Source organism: Elgaria multicarinata, chromosome 11 (assembly GCF_023053635.1).
Source record: "Elgaria multicarinata webbii isolate HBS135686 ecotype San Diego chromosome 11, rElgMul1.1.pri, whole genome shotgun sequence".
NCBI classification, from domain to species: Eukaryota; Metazoa; Chordata; class Lepidosauria; order Squamata; family Anguidae; genus Elgaria; species Elgaria multicarinata.
Window position 1 is genome coordinate 42,088,176 of NC_086181.1, and position 18,570 is coordinate 42,106,745.

General features: G+C 41.8%; 1 protein-coding gene and 1 gene segment (V, D, J or C); one reads left to right on the top strand and one right to left on the bottom strand.

Moving 5' to 3' along the window:
• Positions 1-4,222: 4,222 nt before the first annotated feature.
• LOC134405934 (vomeronasal type-2 receptor 26-like) lies at positions 4,223-15,227 on the bottom strand. The gene is made up of 5 exons (XM_063137181.1): positions 15,070-15,227; positions 13,826-14,117; positions 8,870-9,097; positions 7,387-7,513; positions 4,223-5,124 (listed from the first exon to the last, which is right to left on the bottom strand). The coding sequence occupies exons 1-5, from the start codon at positions 15,225-15,227 to the stop codon at positions 4,223-4,225; spliced, it is 1,707 nt and encodes a 568-aa protein (XP_062993251.1).
• A 520-nt stretch (positions 15,228-15,747) lies between these two features.
• LOC134405935 (Ig heavy chain V region 6.96-like) lies at positions 15,748-17,873 on the top strand. The segment is given in 2 exon segments: positions 15,748-15,793; positions 17,554-17,873. Coding segments are annotated over 2 exon segments (366 nt in total).
• The last annotated feature ends 697 nt before the right edge of the window (positions 17,874-18,570 follow it).

Genomic DNA, 18,570 nt, shown 5'->3' on the forward strand with positions numbered 1-18,570 from the left:
TCACCTGTAACTTTGCAAAACGTTTATCAAATGTTTGCTATATGTCCATTGACACTTACTATATGACTGCTGGCTTGGTTAAATCACATTGAGGCTTTTTGTATATGCGGAACACATTGGGCTCCCTATATATTGTGCGCTCAACTTCAAGGGTGTTGGTGGATCTTTTCCCTTTCCCTCCACTTTCTTTGCCATAAATATTCTCCCAATATGAAAGGAAGAGAATTTAATTTCTTTGGGAATATACTCACACCTCTATGCACATATCCTACCTGCGGAATCTTGTAGAGGCTTAAGAGATCTGCCATATAGAAAGAGTTGTCGGAATTCATTCCTCCAATGACAGCCATGAGATTGTTCTGTGTGTGACACTCATAGTTGGGGGTGATTCTGTGTGAATTACAAAGCAGGCCTAGTGTGTTGTGATAGGTCATCCTTGCATCATAGTAGCTATCATAGACGTGAAACCCCAACGTTACATTTGGCAAGACCATGGAGTTCTCGTTGGCCTCATTTACAGCAAATGCCAAGGCAAGGACATGCTGGTAGAACTTTGTCACCACACTGCAAAGAGAGTTACATGTTCTTTCAGAGGAGAATTCTATAATGCATGAAGCAGTTCTGGGACATTATTGGTCCTTCCATGCTTCATATAAAGCAATCTGTTTGGAAAACAATACATACATGCAGTATAAGCTTCCTGCCATTATTATTAGAATGAAGCAGAACAGTGATATTTTCAATTAGACAAGAAAATATTTATGTGTGTGTGTGTGTGTTCCTGCTCATCGCTACTTTCTCCTCTTGTCCATGCATTATTAAATTATGTGCTGAGATGACCTTTCATATAGCCAATTGCTAATATGGTACAATCAAAGAAGACAGCAAGCCTTACCTTTCAAATATGTAGAATTATGCATTATGGAGGAGGAACCACCGCCAGATTGTAAACAATGGTTTGGATGCAAAGATTCTATTCCTCAAATAAATGAGCTTCCTTTGACCTTAATCCAATGGGGGAAGCTTCATTTGTCAGAGGAGGGGAACATTTGGTTCCAACCCAAGAAAAAAAGCACAAGATGTACGAAATATCACTAAGGGACAAAGCAGCACTGATGATGGCATTTGTATATGCTTTGAGAATTCTCCAACCTTTGTGCATTACAAATCATAAGATATCAAAGCTCACATGGAAAAGGGAAAATATCCTTACCCTGGAAGATCCATCATTTCAAAGGAAGGGGAGACCTTGAAGGACATGGAAGAGGATAAGTAAATGATCTGAGAAGTAATCCCACCAATCTGGAGATCCCCAGGCTGATGCCACTCATGAAGAACATGAAAGGTCTCATATGATGGGCATTTCTTGTTATGCATTTCATACGCTATTTGAGGCAAAAGAAGCAACAGCCCCACTAAGAGCACTATCTGAGAGCACGTCTCTCTTGATGCTGGTGTAGCTATGCCCATCTGAAGTCTTATCACTGGCATTAGCCAACATTGAACAAGCTACCCTGGATGGTAGATGGTTCAGCCAATGCATCAAGTTTAAAGAAGTGTATCCACTTTTAAATTTAATATCAATATGTCTGGAGAAGCACGTCTTCTCTCTCAAGCAAAATGTTCAGATTTGAAATAAGATCTATAGAATGCATCTTACAGAGGTCTGCCTGCCTCTTGTGTCTAATCTGAGCTCAGAACGGCAGACGTGGAGGGATTTATAACCACATTTAATATAAGATGTATTTTCTCCTAAAGTCTGCAAAGCTTCTGGAGGAGAAGTGGGAGACTTAATGACTCGAAGAATTGATGACAGATAATTGATTCAGATAATTGCAGGGGAGATAATTATCATGTCGCGAAGTCTGGTCTCCATGTGACTGCTGTGAGAGCAAATGAGTCCCCTCCCCCCACTGTTCTCTTTGGGAAGGGGGGACATTAAGTGCGTGTTTGGTTCAGGTTACTCCCATGAACAAACACCAGCAGGAGTGCTAAGCCCTAAGGGGAAGCTGGGAGGAAGGGTCAAGTGCCTGGTCTAGAACTGGCAATGATACAAGTATCATATATCCTACCAAAAGATCTTAATCACTCACATGTTTAGTTTTTTAATGGTTTTTAATGCTTTATGTGTGTATGTTCTGTGTTTTAGAATTTTAAATTTTGTATACTCGTTTTTATCTTAATTTTAGAATTTCTGTAAACCACCCAGAGAGCCCTGGTTATGGGAGCGGTATATAAGTGAAATAAATAAATAAATAAATATACTAATGACCAACTAGTATACACTACAGACAGAAACAACTGGTGTTAACCTTAACCACAGTAGTACAGTGGCTAGTAGATAGGGATGTAGAAAATACACAAATTTTAATATACACATAAATCAATCAACACCAATATTTTGTATTTGTGTTTTTAGATAGTTGGTTGTTTTTATGCTCTTCATGATTTTAATTTTTGAGAACTGCCCAGAGAGCTTCAGCTATTGGGCCATATAATTTTTTAATAAATAAATAAATAAATAAATAAATAAATAAATAAATAAATAAAAAATACAGATTCAAAAGGATGTTACATTGAAAAAAGTGTTTAATGATCAGAAGCAACTTGGGCCAAATGCGTTTCGACACTCGCCAGCAACCTGTTTACATGAGCAAAGGCTTATCTCAAATGTTGATGCACTATATTTTTCACTGAAGGGAGTGATGTTTTTACCCCTATTTGAGGAACTTTAAAGTCAGCCCACATTTCCAATGAAATTCTTGAGTATATATTAGTTCCATGTACTGGCCACTAATCACCAACAACCTGGATGAAGGCTTAAAAGGGGGTTTGACAAATTCCTGGAAGATGCTGTCAATGACTGCTAATCATGATGGCTACAGTTTACCTCAGTATCAGAGGCAGTGTCTCTCTCAATACCAGTTGCTAAGGAATATGAGTGAAATGAGATTATTTCATTCATATTTATTAGTCCACCTTTTGGCCCAAAAATGGCAATCCAAGTACCTACAATTTATATTTATTTATTTATTACATTTATATAACATCAGAAACATAAAAACAACAATATAAAAACAACAGTTCTGGGGTCCATCAGAAAACAAACTTAGGGCCTTGCTAGACCTACCTGAAAATCCAGGCAGCGGGGTCGGTCATTCCTATTCACAAATCCCAAAAATGGGGAGATAAAACATACCTAGTCTAATGGAAGTCTTTGCTGCTTTTGGTCTAGTGAGTAATGGATATGTGTGCTTCAAGTAATGTATGGCCTGCACACCTAGTTCTTTTGCATAACAGACTTCAAATTTCCCTTAATAATATAAAATAATATAAAAAATGGATCCAGAGCAAGTTCATATCCAACAATTTCTTTCTAAAGAAAATAGAAAAGACGTGTTTCTGCCAAATCCCAAGCATACAAAAAACAAAAACAAAACAAAAGTAAAAACAAAAAAACAAATAAGGTAAGTTTATTGAATGTATGGAAACTATTTTGAAATTTCCCTTGTAACTTTATCAGGAAGCTCAAACCTGTCAAATTCTGATTGAAGTGAAAGCTCCTGGTGCATCTAATTATCGTAATGAAGATACTGACATTGATAATACAGGGGGGAGGGGAGATGAAATGGGGAAATTGCGATGTTGGGCTGATGGAAAATGTCACCTGCATTTTGAGCTTGACATCTCGAAAAATATCTCAAAAATGCCTCATCATGGCACCCATTTTTACATGGCAGATATTAATACCTTCAGCCAATGAACCCAGCCAAATCCACACTCATTTGCATCATCTACTATCAAATGTTGTTATACAAGAAATAATGAAATCAATGAATTGTAGTTTTTTTTAACCCATTATGTAAGTAAGAAACAAGACCTCTAACATGGATATTTTAAATAATAATAATAAACCAACCAACGAAAAACCCGTGTGGTTCAGAAATAGATCCCCTTGAGGTCAGTGAGGCATACTCACATGAATGTGGCTAGGATTGGGGTCATGCTACTAAAAGGACAGAGCCAACAGAACAACTTTCATTGGGAAATCTCAGGTTTTATTCTTTAGTTCTCAATCATATGCACTAATCACATAATACATTAGTTGGGTTGGCGTAGGGTATGTGTGTAAAACAAATTATATTGGCATATATGTTAGCCCAAATGTATTCATAGAATAAACCCATGGTATCTACTCCATAGGCAACACTGGAGAAATACTCTATGTTTTCCTCCTTATTAGCTGCTCCTTGCTGTTCAGACCAGGCTTCAGCACAATAATGTAGCATTTGGGGAGGAAGATGCAACCCAGTAGCCCAGCACTCGAGACTAAGATAGAGAAGATCTCCACAGCTACCATATATTTCCCTTTGGTGCTCAGGTAGGTGGGAACAAAAGACAACCAGACACTGCAAAACATCAGCATACTGAAGGTGATGAACTTGGCTTCATTAAAACTGTCTGGCAACTTCCTGGCAAGGAAAGCCACCGTGAAGCTGATGATGGACAGAAGTCCCATATAGCTTAGGACCAGAGAAAACATGACAACAGAGCCTTCATTGCATTTCACTATGATCTCTTTGGTTAGTGACTGCATGTCAAAATCAGGGAATGGGGGAGAAGTTCCCAACCACACTGCACAAATGCTTGCTTGAATGAACGAACAGAAAAGGACAATGGAATTGGACAGCTTTTTCCCCACCCACTTCCTCATACTGGACCCCGGTTTGGTGGCCATGAAAGCAAGAACCACAGTGATGGTTTTGGCCAACACAGAAGACACAGCCACTGAGAAGATGATGGCGAAAGCAGAATGTCTGAGAAAGCAGGTTATTGTCCCAGGTGGTCCAAGAAACAACAAAGAGCAGAGGAAGCAGAGTAGGAGGGAGATGAGGAGAATATAGGTGATATCTCGGTTGTTGGCTTTGACAATGGGGGTATCTTTGTGCTTAATAAAAGTTCCAAACACCAGGACTGTGATCAGGGAAAAAGAAACAGCAAGCGAGGCTAAACTCATCCCCAAAGGTTCTTCATAAGACAGAAAGGTGATGACTTTGGGAATGCATCTATCTTGATTCTTGGATGGATATTGATCTTCTGGGCATTGGGAGCAGTCATCCATATCTGTAAATTAAAAAGAAAATTAAAAAGAAATGACCATCAAAGCAGTAATTCGCGCTCGTGCTCTTCGCTCCTCTGATGCCATGTTTCTCGCCTGCCCAAGGGTCTCTACTTCCCTTGCTCGGCTTCGTCCATTTTCTTCTGCTGCCCCTTACGCCTGGAACGCTCTACAAGTTCAACCGCAGCTTTTAAAGCTCAGCTAAAAACTTTTCTTTTTCCTAAAGCTTTTAAAACTTGATTTTGTTCTGACTTTATACTGTTAGTTTTACCCTACCCTGTGCCTGTTTGCTTTCTCTTCCCCTCCTTATTGTTTTAGTATGGTTTTATTAGAATGTAAGCCTATGAGGCAGGGTCTTGCTATTTACTGTTTTACTCTGTACAGCACCATGTACATTGATGGTGCTATATAAATAAATAAATAAATAAATAAATAATAATTCCAATATGAATTGAGGAGTCTCACGGGTACTTCCAATGAGGGAATCTCTGCCCATTCATGCACCCATTGGTTCCTCTATTTGGTTTGGTCATGTGAAAAGGCACTTCAGTATTATTTAACTATGTTTTTGTTTATTAAGTAACAACGTTAGATTTGTATCTGATTACTGTGTGTATTTTCTGTCTTTATTATATTAACAGCATGCTTGTTTAATCTTAGTTAAGAAATTATCTTTGTTGATCTTTGTTCATTACATTTAGCAGCTGTAGGAAAGGTGAGTATTTTTTATTATTATTAAAACATAAATATATAGGCTGATGGCACTCAAGAAGTGTTACATACATCTATTTATTTATTTGTATCACCCTCGTCCCTGAATCAGCATATTCAGGCCCTTGAAAGCTTAAAATGATGAAGTCTCACACAACCACCTCAGGTAGGAATCAGTCTTGTGGGACTCTCATGCCACACCTCATCATGGTGTTCAGTACTGTTAACAGCTGTTTAAAACTTTTTCATATGCCCTATAAATGAATTGTGTGAAAAGGAAAAGCAAACAAACCCACAGTGTGACTCAATGATCAACTCAGAGAATCATAACCTTTTTCTTAAAAAATGAATATTTCCCAAATTTGTCCTTAGATAAAGGTTTGTTCACACATGCATTTACCTCTTTGTTACTGTGTTTTCACCACTAAACCAAAGGTGTGAAATCTGTGCTTTTAATTTTACTTTAGTTTTAATAGTGTGTTGTTGTTGTTGTTTTAAAAAATGTCTACTGTGTTTTAATGATATATTTGTGACTGTGCAGTCCAAAATACAAATAAAATAATAATTAACTTCTTTACATTGAAAATTATTATGTTTGAAGTATTTTTTTTCCTTTTTTTTTTGTTTTTTGGAATTCCATTTAGAAAAGGAAGTGTGGTATCATTCCTCAAATACTTTGGCAGTATATACACATCTTAAACAACCATGTCTGTTATCCTTTTATGATGAAATATATAGAGCTCATCTACACCAAGCAGGATATTACACTATGGAAGAGGTATGAAAGCGGTATATAAAAGGTAAGAGCCACAATATTCCCTTATGGTGGTACTGAAGTGCACTGACACTAGGAGTCTATGACACATATCAGATACCACTTCCATACCACATTATTATTATTATTATTATTATTATTATTATTATTATTAGTATACCGCCTTTTGCCCAATGCTGGGCCTCAAGGTGGCCTTACAAAGTTTAAAATATACATGGGGGGGGGGGGGGACAAAACCATAAACATTTAAAATACACAACAAAATTATAAGACATTAACATAGATGGAGGGGCAGACTATTCTCCAAAGGCCTGCTGGAACAAAAAAAGTTTTAGCCTGCTTCTGAAAGCCCATCAAGGAGGGAGCCAGCCTAGCTTCCCCGGGAAGAGAGTTCCAGAGCACCGGAGCAGCCCTCTCCCATGTTCCCACCAAGCGTGCCTATGAAGAAGATGGGACTGAAAGAAGGGCTTCTGCAGAAGATCTCAAAGCACGGACAGGCTCATAAGGGAGAATACGTTCTTTCAAATAACCTGGACCCGGACCATATAGGGCTTTATAGGTCATAAATTTAATGGTGTAATATCCTCCTTGGTGTAGATGTGTCATGGGCCCCAACAGTTGTCAGATCACTTCAGGAGCACGATAAAACAGTAATGTAGATCCTGCAGTGCATTTCAGTACCGCTACAAAGTAGTACTGTGGCTCCTGCCTTTTATATACCACTTCTACAGTGAATATTTTGCTTGGTGCAGATGAGCCCTTAGTCCAATACGCCACCAACCCTTTTGAGTAGAAATCATCCCTTCTGCACACGGATCACAGTCAAAACAGCAGAATTTCTCCCTCTCCTGCTTTTTCTTCATATAACCAGGCTGACAGGAGTCACTACACACAGAAAGGGGAAGAACCTGTGTGGAAACAAGGACATAGTATAAAATCTAGAAATGGCTGATATACCAAAATAAATCAATAAATACAAATGAGATGATATGAAGAAACACATAGGGGGAAAAATGTGCCACTTCTATAGTGAACATAGTAGATATAACTTTTGCAATAATTTCCTTGGCTAATGAAAATCGGGACAAGAGAAATTAAATTGGGAGAGTCTATGACTGCACTTGTAGTCCATAGAATTGTTGTAGTCCAATAACCCCTTGGATCTGGCTCCCTCAAAAATCTACCCAATGTTAATTGACAGAGCAGATAGCAAGTTTCCATTTTTCACTACTACAGAAAATATCAAATGTTTTTCAAAGGTTGTGAGGAACTGAGTTATTTGGCAGTGACATCTTTCCTTAGTTCTTGAACATAATACATGACATTTTGACCTCCCATGAATGAATCAGATTAGCCAGAAACGGATACTTCCAACCAGGGTATATGTAAACATGCAATGTTCAAGCTTGCTGAAATTCCGAGAAATTGTCCTCAATGCTCAGTTCATCCACCCCCTTATCAGAGAAAGGTCCTATTTTATGGGGGAAATGCATATTTAATTTTTCCCCAACTGTATTTTTTTCCCATTTGAAAAAAAGGAAGATTAAAAAAAATGTGTTTTTCTGAATTGAAAATGTGCATCTCCCCCCCCCCTCCATAGGCTAAAGTGTAAAAATGAGGATTTGGGTTTGGGATGTGTGAACTCATGTAGGTCTGCAGATGCTCACCCTGCCAGTGCTGCCACTCAGCCCTGCACATGGTGCCACATGAGAATCTGTTTGCAGCTCGACAAGCATTCAATGAAATCATGAGACGATCTGCCTTTGGCCAGACCCTCCATGGTGTGGAGTGTTTGTACCTTTATTCTTGTGTAAATGGGGCCATGTATGCAGAGGGAGAAATTACATAATTTCTGGAGCCTCCACTGTCACACACAATGGAAGGGTTGGACAAGGGTGGACAGCCGCTGGGTGCTTGTTGGGCCATACTGGTACTCAACCTAAGGGGACCTGAATATGCTGCAGGCACCCAAATGGGTCTGAGGGGGGGGGTGTCTGTTGGACTCCTGGACCCAATCAGATACCCATTTACTAAACTGGTGAAACAAATGCTGAAGTGAGCACTTTCAAACCCAAATGAAAGTTCGGGAAATTGCAAAAATTTCCTGAGAACGGTGTTCCTGCTTGTGTTCACATCCAGAGGTGTGAGTGGGTTATGTCTGGGTGAATTGCGAAGGGGAACATAATTCTTTCACGGCTCTTCTTCCAACTCCATCCTGATAACTAGGACCCCTGCCCTCTGACCAGATATGCTATAATCCACACCTGGTTAAAACGTTGGTGCCACACAATTAGATCCTCATTGATGGTAACTTCTTCTCCTTCAAGAGCGTTGGGATCCACCCGTCCAACTTTCACTCTAAGGAAGGAGCTGTTTGGCAATATGAGCACGTTCATTATGTCAAATCCTGCCACCAATTCCCATTTATCATTAAAAGACACCATTTCTCCAGCAGAGTTATTAAAGGAAATGCCTTGAAGAAATGGGTGGAGCTAGATGAAAGAGAAAAAGGAACAAAGGAGCAAGACAACCTATTGGAATCTTCATGCCAAGGGTTATAGTAGGGATGTGATCTGCTTCTCTTCAGGTCGGAGAAGCAATAGCGAGGTGGCCTGATTCGCCTCCGGAAAAGGCGGAGGAGAAGCAAGTCGGGGGGGGGGCCTGTGGATTTTACCTCAATCCGGATGCAGGTAAGTGGGGGGAGGGGGACTCATCTGGCACTGCCGCTGCTGCCGCGATGGAGCCAGATAAGGGGGCAGGGAAGAGGGAGGCTTATCTGCTTCCATTTCAATCCATTGCAGGCTTCAATTGAGGCCCTGGTTGAAGCTGGAAGTGAAGGCCATGGCCTCTTCCGGCTTCAAGCCAGGGCCTCAATTGAAGCCCACGATGGACCGCAATGAACGCCGGTAAGGTGTGTGGGGGCTTGGCCTAGCTGGCACCGCCGGCGCCACCGTCCATGTGGCGATGGTGACGGCAGAGCCAGGTAAGGGGGCAGGGAGGAGGGAGGCTTACCTGTGTCCATCGCGGTCTGTCACAGGCTTCAATTGAGGCCCCGGTTGAAGCCGGAAGTGAAGACTGAGGCCTCTTCTGGCTTCAAGCCAGGGCCTAAATTGAAGCCCATGATGACAGACGCAGGTAAGGGTTTGGGGGGTTGGCTTACCTGGTACTGCCATCGCTGCCCTCCATGCGGCAATGGTGGCACAGCCAGATCTCGCTCCGTGGAGCGGAGCGGGGGACGGGCGGATCAGCCCGAAGAGAATCTGACCTGATCCGGAAGTTCTGGATTGGGCCACGAAGAGGATTGGGGGGTCCGTGCACAGCCCTAGTTTATAGGCATGTTTCTTTGCATCTCCAGGTTTTGGGAGTTTCATTTAACGTATAGCCAACCAGGAGATGAAGGTATGGGTTAAATGAACACCCTGATACTGAAAATGAAGAAATGAGACTAGGGAGATTTTAATTTTAAATGGGGATCTTAGTTACTGAAATTGTTTAGGGATCTACAGTGAGTTTTTTGGACTGAGGCAAGAGAGCTCCCATCCTTCTTTCTATGCCTTTCCAGGGTGACCCTTCCCCCAGTTCTGGACCTGTGGCCAGTCTTTCCCATGGCCCCTCTCACAACTGTCACATCAATGTGCCTTGAAATGTATGTCAACCTCATTACCCATTAGATGCCTTTGTATAGTTGAGCCAGGCAGATCTCTAGTAGAGGTCTTCTACTGGCTTCTAGGGCCACGTGAACCGCCCAGAGAGCTTCGGCTATTGGGTGGCATAAAAATCAAATAAATAAATAAATAAATAAATAAATAAATAAATAAATAAATATCCCTCATGGCCTTGACAGGAATGATCTGAGGAGGCCTCCTTTCACCTTAAAAACTACCTCAGGTTTTGTTTTGTGCTTTCTTCCTTTGGACCTGCTTGACCATGTCTATGACTCAGCCATATCTATGACCCCTCAAGCAAACCTCCCTTCCAGTTCAGACAGATGGAAGCAAAAAATAAAAATAAAATAGAAAGCCATACAACCAACCTGAGCCAATTCAGTTATGGCTCAGGTGGGGAAGTATATATATTCTTCCCATAAGAGTTGTCCAGCTCAGGCTGCACCGATTCTTCTATAATGGTTGGGGTGCAAAGCCACACCCCAATCCACTGCAACCCAGGAGCTGAATTGAGTAGATTGGTTGCAATTGAAGAAAACAGAAAGATTTCTAGCTTACCCTTTTTCATTCTCCAAGTATAGGAGGAAGCATAACCTCCTTCAGCTTGTATGGATGTATCAGTAGCAGTATGGCGATTTTATTTTTTGCAAACATTACCTGCCAAGGTTGGAGAACTCCATAGGTTTCACCTTGCACACATCTTCTTTGTTTGGACCTTGATGATTCCATTGCATGCAAAGCATGCACCATGGCATAGACAGCATTATAGATACTGTAGCTGTGGCCAGTCATGTCCATTTCAAAAATCAGCCCAGGAAGGGTTTCCAGTTTCTCCTCCCCAGTACATGTTACATCAACCTTCGTTGGCACAATGGGATTCAGAAATGAACAATCAAAGGCACGTTCCCAGAATACCTGACGAAAGCCATCTCCCAGTGTGGAATTAGGTTTCAGGTTCTGAAGATACATCTGGAATCCAAGATGGATGTTTGAGTGAATCGCAAAGGAAATACTCCCATGGAATATTTGAAAATTCCTACGAGTTATAATACCTGTTACTGAAAAATCAATCTGTGCTGTCGTAACCCACACCTTTCCAAAAGATGGGTTTTCCATATAGTCAGGATCTGCGAGAGGCAGTAAGGTGCTCAGCCATAGAAGAGTCATAGTTTCACCATAGATAAGACATGTTTTGGCTTTTCTATCTATTAAAGATTGATAAATATTTGAGGCCATATCACCCAGTTCATAGATCAAAACTAAAAGTCCTTGTTTTGGGATCCTATGTGTGAAAGCTGAACAGATTTTATTCTGAGAAAGCAATGGCTCCAGGGATTGCAAGAAATGGTCCCCAGCATCGTCATCCACAGCAAGGATCCCAACCCAGGTCCATCCAAAATGCTTAAGTAACCCAATAATACCAATATACTGATGGGCTTCATTTGGGACCATGCGGTAAAAGGAAGGGACCTCTGTTGTATAACTTTCTTCTGGGGGAAATGAGCCAAAGGTAAGCTAGAAGAAAATGTACAGATATTGTAGAGATTAGTTGAGAAGGAGAATTGAACAGAATGAAATTTTAACAGGGACAAGGGCAAAATTCTCAATTTAGGAAAGAGTCATCAAATGCACATTTATAAGACTGGGGGATACCTGGCTTGACAATAGTATGTCTGAAAATATTCACAGTGCTGTAGTTGATCAAAAGCTGATTATGTAGCTGCTGAAAGCAATCTGACATGGCTGCTGAAAAGGCAAATGCAATGTTCGATTGCATCAATAAAAGTACATTTTCGAAGCCACAGAAAGTAACAGTTCCACTTGTCAGATCTCAGCTCTAATACTTAAAGAAGGTTTCATATAAATTGGATGGGCCACAAAGATGGGCCACAAAGATGATCACAGGGTTGAAAACAATGTCTAATTGGGAGTGCATGACCATAAGAACATAAGCATGTTGGATCAGACCAAGGGTCCATCTAATCCAGCAGTCCGCTCACACAGTGGCAAAACAGCTGTCGACCAGGGACCAACAAAGCAGGACATGGTGGAACAGCGCCCTCTGAAGTATTACACACAGGCCTGGAACTCCACGTTGACAGAAGACTGTCCTGGGGTAAACGGGCTTTTGCCGTTATCTTCCTCCCAGTTAATTGGCCATTGTTTGACTGCAAGCGTGTCCTGTTGAACTTCCAGATTAGAACGGAACAAACACAAGGGCAGACTAACTCGGGAGACAGAAGGGATTAAGAGTGTTGATTCAGCATACAAGCAAGGTGATCAAAGGAGTTTCGGCCGAGAAGGAGGGGGGAAGAAGGAGCAGGGATTTGGCTATATAAACCTTTGGTATATTCTCAATAAACGTGATATTCCATCATCACCCATCGTGTGCGTGAGTTTACTACAGCCCTCCAGCCCATGTTCCCCAGCAACTGGTGCACATAGGCTTCCTGCCTCAGATTCCATAATTTAACTATGGGTTGTATGAAGAAATACTTGTAGGACTTGTGTTTTTTAGCCTTAAGAAGAGAAAGCTAAGTGGAAGGGGGATACGATAGCACTTTACATAAAGGCTTGTCACACAGAAGAGGTCCAAAACCTGTTCTCTTTTATCCAAGACTGTAAAGCAGGAAAAAAAAATCAGGGTTAAGCTCTAGAAAGGCTGGTTTTGGTTGAATATCATGAAAAATACCCTAATATTGAGAGAACTCCATCAATGGAATGAACTACTTAGGGTGCTAGTGAGCTCTTATCCTTTGGACGTCAAAGTAAAGATTCAATGGTGTGAATTGCCCTTTCCAACTGTATGATTCTATGGTATTATTTCATTTACGCTATTTCAATGCCAAGAATATAGCTAACTACACATTCATAAAAGTGAATTAAAACACATGACGAAACAAACTACGGCCATAGCTAGACCTAAGGTTTATCCCAGGATCATCCCAGGTTCGCCCCTGCCTGAGCACTGGATGCCCTGTGTGGCACTTAGATGAACAGGTTTGACCTCAGGACAATCCTGGGATAAACCTTAGGTCTAGCTATGGCCTAAATCTTTAAAACACATAAATGAGACAGCATGACAGTTTTGTTTGTTTGTTTTTAAATGGAAGGTATTTGGATGAATCCACGTCCTTGCCAGTGCATTTTTTGCAAAGTAAATAAATATATGCATATATAAATTCATAAAATATATGTATTACTTGTATTGGATACATTTGAAATAAAATTTACATTGACAGAATAAAATTAACTATGATAAAATCAATTACTCTTCTGGCTGACATTTCGGCCTATGATCCAATTACATGGTCATAGTAACTGCAGAGAAATCTGTTAGGAATCCCTGATTCTATCTAATACTATCTAATACCCTAGTCGGATTGAACACATTCTCCATTTGGCTTTGTTGAATTTCATTTTTAATGGCAAAGAAGTGTTGGTTTTTTCATTCATGCCCCTCCACTTTCAGAGCCCTAAAAATACCCCTAATATGAAAAGGAGAGAGTTTAATTTCTGTATTAATATACTCACACCTCTATGCACATATCCTACCTGTGGAATCTTGTAGAGGCTTAAGAGATCTGCCATATAGAAAGAGATGTCGGAATTCATTCCTCCAATGACAGCCATGAGATTGTTCTGGGTGTGACACTCATAGTTGGGGGTGAATCTGTGTGAATTACAAAGCAGGCCCAGTGTGGTGTGATATGTTGCCCTTGCATCATAGTAGCTATCATAGATGCGGAACCCCAGTGTTACATTTGGCAGGACTGTGGAGTTCTCGTTGGCCTCATTTACAGCAAATGCCAGGGCAAGGACATGCTGGTAGGACTTCGTCACCACACTGCAAAGAGAGTTTCAGAGGAGAACTCTTTAATGCATGAAGCAGTTCTGGAATAGTATTGGTCCTTCTAGGCTTTATATAAGGCAATCTAATTTGGAAAACAATCCATACATGCCGTATACGTTTCCTGCCATCATTGTTAGAATGAAGCAGACCAAAACTCACAAGGCCAAGGCATTACAGAGACAAGCCACAGAGGAGATTAGAGACCAAATCTGAACCAAGGAGTTATAGAAGAGAAGGCAAGGCAGCAGAAGACAATGTGAGATTCCAAGAATTCAGTTCTGCTTAGATTGAAATTGTGGAAAATCAGAGATGGTATCATATGTAAAGCAAGCCAAGAAAATTGTTGTATGATCTCTCTCTCTCTCTCTCTCTCTCTCTCTCTCTCTCTCTCTCTCTCTCTCTCTTTCTCTCTCTCTCTCTTTCTCTCTCTCTCTCTGTGTTTAACTCACTATTGCTTTGTATTTACTGAACAACAACAATAATAATTTATGTGATTTGATGTGTGTGTGTCACTACTTTCTTCTGTTGTCTATGTATTTGTCAATTACATGCTGAGATGACCTTTCATATGGCTGATTGCAAATGTGGTACAATCAAAGAAAATAGTAAGCCCTACTTTCCAAACACGTATATGCCTGCATTATGGAGAATAAACCATTGAAATATTGTAAACAATGGTTTTGACACAAAGGTTATATTCCTCCCATGAAAGAACTTCCTCTGTTGCCTTCCTCTGACCTTCCTCCAATGGAGACAGCTTCATTTATCAGAGGAGGGGAACATTTGGCTCCAACCCAAGGAAAATGCACAAGTTGTACAAAATATCAATAAGGGACAAAGCAGCACTGATGATGGCAGTTGGATATGCTTTAAGAATTCTCCAACCTTTTTGCATTACAAAACATTAGGTATCCAATCTCACATTTGAAAGGAAACATATCCTTACATTGGAAGATCCATCTCCATTTCAATGGAAGGGGAGACCTCAAAGGATATGGAAGGGAAAAAGTAAATGATCTGAGAAGAAATCCCACCGATCAGGAGATCCCCAGGCTGATACCACTCATGAAGAACATGGAAGGTGTCATATGATGGGCATTTCATGTTATCTATTTCATATGCTATTTGAGGCAAAAGAAGCAACAACACCACTAAGACCACTATCTGAGAGAAAATCTCTCTACATGCTGATGTAGCTGTGCCCATCTGAAGATGTATCACTGGCAGTAGCCAACGTTGAACAAGCTACATGGGATGGTAGAAGGTTCTGCCAATGCATCAGGTTTAAAGAAGTGTATCCACTTTAAATTTAATATCAATACATCTGGAGAAGCACGTCTTCTGTGACCAGCAAAATGTGCAGACTTGAAATGAGATTCCTACAATGCATCTTACAGAGGTCTGCCTGCCTCTTATGTCTAATCTGAATTTAGAATGGCACACGTGGATGGATTTATAACCGCATCCAGTTTAAGAGACGTCTTTTCTCCTAAATCCTGCAAAGCTTCTTTAGGAGAAGGAGACTAAATGTCAAGAAGAATTGATGACAGTGATTCAGATAATTGCAGGGGAGATAATTACCATGCTGGAAAGTCTGGTCTCCAAGTGACAGCCATGAGAGCAGATGGGTTCCCTCCTCCAGTGGGACATTGCCTGGGTGTTTGGTTCAGGTGACTGCAGTGAACAAACACCAGCACGAGTGCTAAGCCCTAAGGGGAAGCTGGGAGGAAGGGTCAAGTCCCTGGTCTAGAACTGGCAATGATACAAGTATGGGTTTTATATGACAGTAACATTAACATAGGGGTTATGTGAGCATAACTTGATCCAGTGTGCACCCTAGCTGCTGCATTCTGCGCTAGCTGCAGCTTCTGAACTACACACAAGGGTAGCCTCACAGAGTGCATTGCAGAAATCTAATTGTGAGTGCATGGATAACTGTTCATGGAGCACTGTGGTTTGGATACTAAGGCATAGTGGGAGGGAATCTACATGTCGTACTGAAGGCGCTTGAGTGCGCCTCCAGTGCACCGTCAAAACGACAGTGTAGATGGAGAAAGAAGCGACGGAGGAAGAGGCGGCGGAGGAGGAAGCTGGGGAACCGGCCGCGTCCTTGCCGCCGCCCTCCTGCTGCCGGGGTAAGAGCCACCCAGGTTGGAGAGCTTGGCGGAAGCGGAAGCTGAGCTCTCCGATCCGGCTGGCTCTTACCCCAGCAGCAGGAGGCCGGCGGGGAGGCAGCGGCGGCAAGGACGCGGCCGGTTCCCCAGCCGGCTCCTCCTCCGCCTCTTCCTCTGTCTCTTCTTTCTCCGTCTACACCATCGTTTTGACGGCGCCCTGGAGGCACACGCAAGCGCCTTCAGTACGACGTGTAGATTCCCTTTGGTGTACTAACCGGCGTTGGTAATGGGTGTTCAAGGCTACCAAGGCCAACTGGACCTCCAGTGATACAGATGGATCCAGGAGCACCTTGAACCTATGGACTTGCTCCTACAGGCAAGCAGGCAGACACCCCAATCTCCAGTAACATGCATAAAAGTCCAACCCATTCTGTCTTATCTGGATTTAGCTTCAGTTTATTGGTCCTCAAACAAATTATAAGTGCAACTAATGGGAAGTAAGGCTTATTTCCACACTCTCAAGTTTTATCTGCTGATTTCTGCAGATCAAGCAGCAGCTATAGACATAGGAATTGATAGTGCTATTATTTAGTAAACTGGCAAACCTACGAAACAGACAAGGACATTTTCAGGGAATGGGGCTACCACCTGGCACAAGGATAATAGGCTGGAGGGAGGAACAACAAAATACCAAACTGCTGCCACATAACTGTTCATCCATGGCCTTTTCTGGCAAAATAACTTGAGCATCCACACTAGAAAATTCTTCCTCCCACCCTCATGGTTCCTGGCAGCAACATTCTCAGAGGAAGGATATAGTGGTAATGCTTCCTTCATCCATGATGGAAATCCATCCACTCTCCTTCTTCTGCCCTCTGGCCCTTAAACTTAACATTCACATTAAAAAGAAGACGGGTGGGGGGAGAGAGAGAGAGAGTGTATTATTGCATCCCTTATAACACGGAGCCCATGCAAATCAACAGAACCATTTCATGTTTAAAGGTCACTGTTGGCCACCCAACCCTATCAACTCCACCCACCCAGAGCCTGCTAAGATAGGATTAGACAAGAGAGGTTAACCCTACTCTCTACATCCCCCAACATAGCCAAGGACATGATACTTTGGTCCAACCTCCTTCTTTTCTTTGTAGCACTCTCAGGTATATTTCCCACTCCACTTCCCATCTCAGCACTGCTGCCATTTAAGTATGTGTATGTGTGGGTTTTTACAGTTTTTTTTACTGATGCATCTTCTTTCTTTCTTTCTTTCTTTCTTTCTTTCTTTCTTTCTTTCTTTCTTTCTTTCTTTCTTTCAGGCTGCCATGCAGAGGTACAGTTGCTGGAGACTGGAGGGGGTGTTGTAGCACCTGGAGGCTCACTTCGCTTGTCCTGCAAAGCTTCTGGGTTCACCTTTACAGACTATGCCATCCACTGGATCCGTCAGGCTCCAGGGAAAGGACTGGAGTGGGTGGCTTTAGTTAGCAAGCCTACAGGGAGCAAGCAGTTGTATAACTCCAAGGTTCAGGGGAGATTCACCATCTCCAGAGACAATCCTCAGACTTCAGCTTATCTGCAGATGAACAGCTTGAAGCCTGAAGACTCTGCCTTGTATTACTGTGCAAGAGAAGCACAGTGACAGCTTCTGCCTTCCTATTCATACAAAAACCTTCTCCATCTGGGGCTGCTTATTGATCTCATACTTCCACGATCCAGCACTATTAAGTGGCCTCTGTGAATCAAAGCACCTTTTATCAGCTTCAGCGAATATCCCGGCTGAAGCTTAAGTGGATGGAGATAGCTTGGCCACAAACATACATGCATTTAAAATCCCTCTTCTGATCTTAAGAACATAGAGAGAGCCATGCTGGATCAGACCAAAGGTGAATCTAGTCCAGCACTCTGTCCACACAGTGGCCAACCAGCTACCCTTGGGAAGCCCACAAAGAGGAGAGGAGTGCAACAGTCAAATGCTCAATGCAAGAAAGTCTCTGGTGGAGGTGTTGAGGGCAGGGCATGCAAGGGCCACCCTACTGTCTTCTCCATGAATTTGCAGTGATCACCTGAATTTGGCTGTCCTATTTTATCATTTTGGCCTTATGCACCACAGGAGACAACCCTCCTCTGCTTCTAGAAGGGTAAAAGCAATTAACAGATGTGGTATAGGATCAGTAGATCTAGATCAGTAGTACATACCTGCTTTGCTTGCAGAAAACCCCTGGTTCAGTCCTTGGCATCATAAGGTAGCTCTAAGAAAAACGATTCTGCTTGGAATCCTGGAGAGTCACTGCTACTCAGACTTAACAATAATGAGATAGGTGGACCAATAGCCTTAC

Excerpts from the sequence above, each read along its gene's own strand:
- LOC134405934 (XM_063137181.1), bottom strand. The coding sequence starts at position 15,227 with ATGAAATGCCCATCATATGACACCTTCCATGTTCTTCATGAGTGGTAT. Across the intron at positions 14,118-15,069 it reads ATGGAGATGGATCTTCCAAT|TGTGGTGACGAAGTCCTACC; the intron begins GTAAGGATATGT and ends CTCTCTTTGCAG. Across the intron at positions 9,098-13,825 it reads GCCTCTACAAGATTCCACAG|CTCCACCCATTTCTTCAAGG; the intron begins GTAGGATATGTG and ends TCTTTCATCTAG.